At 41.8% G+C, this 6,695-nt stretch overlaps 2 protein-coding genes across 3 annotated transcripts in view; both read right to left on the bottom strand.

Annotated features, from left to right (window-relative positions):
* eml6 (EMAP like 6) overlaps positions 1–2,513 on the bottom strand; it is a 25,064-nt gene extending 22,551 nt beyond the window's left edge. For both annotated transcript variants that reach the window (XM_023430476.2, XM_023430477.2), the window contains exon 1: positions 468–2,513. In XM_023430476.2, the coding sequence (XP_023286244.1) occupies positions 468–664 (197 nt within the window). In that variant the 5' untranslated portion in view covers positions 665–2,513. The remainder of the gene's footprint in view (positions 1–467) is intronic.
* Positions 2,514–4,891: 2,378 nt separating this feature from the next.
* Positions 4,892–6,695, bottom strand: part of sptbn1 (spectrin, beta, non-erythrocytic 1) — a 35,558-nt gene continuing 33,754 nt past the window's right edge. The window contains exon 35 of the mRNA XM_087169659.1: positions 4,892–6,501. Within this exon, the coding sequence (XP_087025785.1) occupies positions 6,283–6,501 (219 nt within the window). The 3' untranslated portion in view covers positions 4,892–6,282. The remainder of the gene's footprint in view (positions 6,502–6,695) is intronic.

The raw sequence follows: 6,695 nt of genomic DNA, 5'->3' as shown, positions 1-6,695 counted from the left end.
GGGTGGGGGGGGGGTGGCTGCGATGGACCAATAGACACTTTATACTCATGAACACACACCTCAGCATTTGTGTCTCTGTGGAGGGAGACAGATGCATGCTGGGTAGATTCTCAATCTGACAGTGGGGGCCTCCGTCACACAACACTGATGGGAGCTGCGGCCGTCAGCTCCCATCAGGCCGTGGGACTCAAACACTGACCCCCACTTCCTGTGGAGGAGCAAGAGTTTTATGTCTAATTGATTTTAGATCAGACACGTTTCCTGCTTCATCTGTTGTTTCCATGGAAACCGACTGATCAACCAGTGGCTACTCTGAGACCAGTCTCTTCCACTGAATCCTACATTTCCCACAATGCACCTAGACATGGTGTTTCATTAGAGCTAAAGCTGAAGTTCAGTTATTGATTTTGTGTCAATGAAGAACATTGAGCTGATATTAAACAGCAGTTTGATCAGAGGAACCTCACCTGATGATGTCATCATTGTGTCCCAGGTAGAACTTCTGGGTGTGTTCTCGGGTGTTGTAGACCACGCCCACCCCGGCCACAAAGTACACCACCTCCTTCCCTGCGGTGTAGTACAGGTTGTTTCGACACTGGTGACCTCTGTAGCCGTGGATCCACTCCAGCCTCAGCTGGCAGCGAGGCGCCGTCTTATCCGACATGTTCCCTCAGAGCCGCCAACGCCACGTCAAACACCCATCAACAAACAAAAACTAATGTCTGATCCGGTCTGGTCCGGTCCGAGCGGGTCTGTCCGGTCCCACAATGATGTCACATCAAAAACCCTCTCCTGTACGAACACGGAGACCGGCGGATCCGTGTCCATCCAAAACCTGCAGCTGGTCCTAACACTGATGGGTCCTGTAGTCCATCACTGTAGTCTCTTTACCAGAGCAACGTCCAACTACACTTCCCATAATTACAAAATTCATTTACAAAACAAACTCATTAAAAGAGTTTAAACTTATGGTTTCAGTCACTGTTTTTTTCAGTTAAATGATAAACTGTAAATGTTAAGGCTGAGTTAGATCAATATACTGTTATACATACATATATATATATATATATATATATATATGTATACACACGTCTGTTGTTTGTTGTTTGTGCTACAAACGTTTAGCTACCATCAGAACGTCACGTCCTGTTCTGTTTCTGTGGCTCTAATCTCTTACAGATGAATCAAACTGTGCACTGTCCCTTTAAATCTTCAGGCGTCACCTTTAAAGTGTTTGAAATGACAGGAAAATTACTTCTACTACAATGAACCTAATTTTGTCAGTTTATGTTTGAAATGTTCAAATATTTTAGCTGCTGACCTTCGAAATATAATGTTGCTCTAAATAAACTAAAGCTTAACACCAACAAACACTGACTGTAGCGACTGGCTGCTGTTGATCAGATAACCATTAATCAATCAGATTTTTTTAGAACTACTACGATCTTACAGATCATGTGAGTAGAATATTTTCACTTAATACAAAACTTAAAATATTTATTTGTAATGTCAATAAAATAATTTCCTAAATCCAAAAATGTATTTATATAATAATATAATTATATATAAATAAATAAATAGATTTTATAGGATATTTTAAACTACCACACATTATGATACAAATAGGATATATATCAAATTTGTTTCTGTATCACGTTCCACTAAAAACATATTACAGTAAAGTTGCTATTAACCTTCCATATATTAATACACCTACAGTTAAATGAATGTGAATCTTAGTAAACACATAAAACTATTTGTTCTAATGCGAAATTCTTTAGTGAAACAGTGACTGTTGATATTTGGTGACAAATTACACTTTTACACTTTCAATTAAAAAATTTAAACATGTAATTTTTCTAAAACAACTTCACATTGTGATATTACTCAAATAAAAGTGATTTGAACCTTTTCTAACACTATTTCTGTTTTATATCTAATAGTTATTTTAAATGTGACGGACAGGAGGTACAGGAGCCCGCAGGGACATTTCTAGTTAAAGAAAACGTTCTGTAGAATCTTCCTGTGAACGTTTTCTGCACAGACACAGAACATCCTCAGCTGTGAAGGTTACAGGAAGCTGCTCCGGTGTCATATTAATATCAGATATGAATATATAATGTGCAGAGAGCACATGCTCCTGTACAAACATTAAAGAGCTTTGAGTCGGGAGCGTGAGGAGTCTGTAATCTGTGTGGTTCTGACCCAGGTTCGGCTGGTTCCGTCAGTTGGTCAATAACCGACCGTCGGTGGAAATTTGAGGTAATTCTTCAAACGAAGCCTCAGAAAATCCCTCCGCTGATTCCCGCCGCCGTCTGTTCGCTGTTTCCAGCTGAAATCCGGAGATTACGGCGCCGATTTATCACCGTCAGTCCGCATCCAAACCCTGGAGAAAACCCGCATCCGCACCGCCCGACACCGACTGCACCTGCTCCTGCAGGCCGGCCGAGACGCGCGACAGCCCGGCAGAGACCCGGAGCAGCTCCCCGGCTTACACACAGCTGCAAAAACACAGAAAATGATGAAGGAAAGTCGGAATATTAACAGGAATCCCAGGGATCACCGACAGCGTCAACGCCAAGAGAATGGACACCGACACATCCTGTTATGACTTTCAAAATAAAACGCAGTACAGCTCTCTTGAGTGACATGAAAACAGAAAAACAAGAAAACAAAAACTTTATTCACGGTGCACCTTATTCTTCTAGATTCATCCTTTAAAAACCCTCATTTGTTTTGTTCCTTTTGTTTCCTTGTATCTTACATTGAAGTTATTTCTCTATCATTAGGATGACATATGTTTCTTATTCTCTTTCTTACATTGAAAATTATTGTTTGAGAATTCTTATTGTTATTTTTAGGTGTTTTAAAAAGATTTTTTAATATCATTATAGTCTTGCATCAAGACAACAATCAAAAACACTAAACCTCGGATAATTCTTTGATTCTTTGATTTTCATCAATTATTCCGAGTTATTTTTGTATGACGAATTGTTTGTGTTTTATTTTGAAGGCCAAGGTCCTCATTTCCGGTCTCTCTCGCGCTAGCCTCCGGCAGCTTTCCGCCTCTGTCATAGCGCCAGGTCAGGTGCGGTTTTAGCGCAGAATCACAGACTCAGCTCAGGAGCGGTGCATGATGGGGGGTGTAGTCATGTGGCTGCTGCTGGCGGGAACAGGTGAGATAGAACTGAGAAACATGTTCAGGTAAAAAAGACGGAATTAAAATATGTCAACATGTTTTTGTTTTTCTAAATAAGAAAATTGTGATTTTTTTCACACATGTACAGAGAGTCAGGAGGGTCAAGATACATCCTGGTGTTAAAATGGTTCTCTACAGCGTTAGCTACCATAGCATTAGCCAGTTTAGCTAGCTACAATAATTCACAACTTCAATAGAAATATTGTATATATTTACCTCACCTGCAGAAAAAACAGGCCTTTATTTTGAAACACAGTTTATATTACAGACAGACCTTTATTTTTTAATTTCTTCCTGTTTTGCTCCAGTTGTGAGTTGGACTTACTCTGGTCCAGGTCCTGGTTCTGGTCCAGGACTTCAAAGAACCAGAAACCTTTAGCTTTAGCCTTTAGCCATGAGCCGCAGCAGCTAACAGCTAGCAGCTAGCATCTGCTGCAGATTAAGAGACAGACCCACTGACTTCAGATCAGACCTGAACCAGGACCAGGTCCACCTGAGGCTGCAGAGATCCTCTCTGACGATCAGAGGAAACACTCAGATTCTAAACCCTTAAACCATTTACTGCATTAGTGTTGTGTTAATGCAGCAGCTCGTCACCTGACTCACTTTTCATTTCAGCATTAAATTGACCTGTGAAGGTGCTTCGACTTCACCTGCAGAATCTATGGAAACTCGTTTCTGAGGGTTCAACACTTGTTGGGTTTTCAGATATTTTCAGAATAAATATTTAAAACTTCACCAGAATTAAATAAAAATAGAACGTTTTAAATATTTAGACCAACATGTTTCACAGGGATCACAATTTAAACAAATAAATGAATAAATGAATATTCAGGTTTGAGGTTTTAAGGAAAGGTCTGGAGTTTGTTTCGGAGGAACCTTCAAACTGGGACACAGCTGTTATTGAACCGGTTTGAATCAGTGAACTAATCAGAGATGTGGATCATTCAAATCGAAAATAAAATAAAAACTTCATTTTCACCAAAGTAGAGATGAAACAGTTCGTTAGAGAATCACTTACTGGACCGACAGAAAAATCCAGTGGTTCTAGAGAATCAGCTGTTCTGATATGAAATGAGCACAGAGGTAGAACAACATCACCCCCCCCCCCCCCTTTCTAAATAAAATTGGTAAAATACAACTTTATTCAGAAATGTAAACACATTACAAAGACTGGAACACCAGCGGACTGAGATGAACAGTTTATTTTTCCATGGCTGCCGAGCTCAGCTGGGTACGGAGGCCCTGAAAGACAAGTGACATTTTTCATTTATTATTTTGCCAGGATGATTTTTCCATCTTTCCATTTTTTGGGGGGTAATTTTTCTATTTTATGTTTCTCTTTCTTCCTATTAAAAAAAGTCACTTGCCTCTGGAGCTAGGAGCTCAATGAACAAGGACTATTTTTTAATTGGTTTAATTGGTTAATCGATCCGTCTATTTTCTGTCACTTATGTGTTCCAGGTCACATTAATTGATTTATTACTAATAATTATTACTTCATAAATACTTGTAGGGTTTATCTTCCCTCCTGGTTCTCCATAGTTCTTGTTACTTCACCTTCTGGTCTTTGGACTGAGGCTCATGAAACTAACAAATGAATTCCCAGTGAGATACCTTGGTGCTCCTGGGGGTCAGGGGTCAGGGATCATGGGAAAGGTTAAAGTGATGCAAAGACAAACAGCTGGTGAGTAAAGTTTAAAAGCTTTAATGACATCGCACATATTTGACAGAGAGAGAGAGAGAGAGCTTTAAAGTCTACAGGTGCAGTTTCATACATGAGAAAAGCTTTATGGTCTAACTTCAGTTTAAATATTCAGCCTGAAACAGCTTCTTCTTCTTCATTCCTATAGATGTAGTTCTGATTGTGCAGTAAGATGGCGTTAACTTCCATACATGTTCATACAATAGATATACAGTGACAGAGCAACACGAGTATCAAAGAGCAGAACCCTGAACGCAGCGCGGTGCAAAGAGCCGACGACAAGCAAGCGGCGTTCACTTCCCCTTCAGTCTGCGGCACGACGCACGTTCACCATCAAACATGGACGCTGTGTTTATCATACATGTACAGGAAGTGATCCTCAGTGTCTGCGGGAGGACCAGGAACAGAGAGAACCAAAGAAAAGAAAGGAAAGGTTTAGTTCAGGTGAGTTTCTCTGAGCCTGTGAAGCATGCACGTGACTTTTCTACGTCAGACACCTCCTCAAAGGGGATTGGCTGTTTTTAAGACAAACAGGAAATGGCTGCGGAGCAGCAGAAGACAAAAAAGTCCAACTAATAAAAATAAAATGCACTGTTGGTCCAATTTCTCAATGGCAGAGGAAGAATGTCGGTCGTCTCTTCAGACAAAACAGGAAGTAACTCAGTGTAGAAAAATAACCAAGTATAACACAACTTTCAAAATAAAACACTTTCAACAAAAAACAACAAAGAAATAAGTGTGGTCCCTGATGATGTCACAGAGGAGGAGCGTTCAGACGCTGTAATGCGACAGCGGCTCGTCGAGTCAGAGCGAGAGCGAAAGTCCTGATTGGTCATCAACAGAGTGAGAGGCGGAGTCTCAGTCGGAGCAGTGTTCTCTGTTCAGACGACAACAGAAGCTATGACATCACGACGTCTGAAACGCTGCTGCTTTCAGACGAGCGACGCCGCGACAACACCGCGCCACGTCGCCATGACGACCACACAAAGGAAAACAAACGTTAAAAGAAGAAAAAAACAACGAGAACAAACTGAGAAAACAACACGACACTTTGGTGAAACTGACTGTCTCTGCTCCTCACTGCAGCTTTCTCATTGGCTGTTCGGTGGTGACATCACAGGTGATGTCATCACAGGGTTTCATTAGTTTTTGCGTGAAGGGATCTCTGATTATGAATTCATTATTATGTGGTAAATCAACAGCTGAAGCCTGGAGCGCTCTGAAGCAGGTTCCAGTTTAAAGAGGAAGTGACATGTTCTGGTTCAGAGCGAGTCCAGATTCAGAGCGAGTTCTGGTTCAGAGCGAGTCCTGGTTCAGAGCGAGTTCTGGTTCAGAGCGAGTCCAGATCAGTTTCACCAAAGTGCTGCTCTCTGGTTTTCTACTGCTTCTTCTTGCTGAACAGACTGAAGCGTTTCTCTTTGTCCTTCTCTTTGTCCTTCTCTCTCTTCCCGGGACTCGACTCTGTGGTCAGTGTGACGGCGGCCGGCAGCGTCTGAGCACGCCCAGACGCCGGCGTGCCGGGGTTACTGCCCTGGACGTCGGAGTGGTCGGCGGCGGTGGCGTTCAGGATGGCCTGGATCCAGGTGCTCATCTCCTCCTGCAGGGGGCGACACAGGTCACAAAGTCTATGTGAACATGTGACTGAGAGCAGCTCTGAGGACACACCCACACACACTGTTTGTTTGTTTGTTTGTTTGTTTGTTTGTTTGTTTGTTCATTCATTTCTTCATGTTTGTGCAGCTGAACCCGACTCTCTCCTGGACACCACAAATATTTTTATGTAAAAATCAA

This window comes from Seriola lalandi, unplaced genomic scaffold (assembly GCF_002814215.2).
Source record: "Seriola lalandi dorsalis isolate HSWRI2012SDOR001 ecotype SW California unplaced genomic scaffold, Sedor1 jcf7180002054905, whole genome shotgun sequence".
Lineage (NCBI taxonomy): Eukaryota > Metazoa > Chordata > Actinopteri > Carangiformes > Carangidae > Seriola > Seriola lalandi.
Note: the sequence above shows the minus strand (reverse complement) of the source record. Positions and strands in the feature narration are given on the sequence as shown.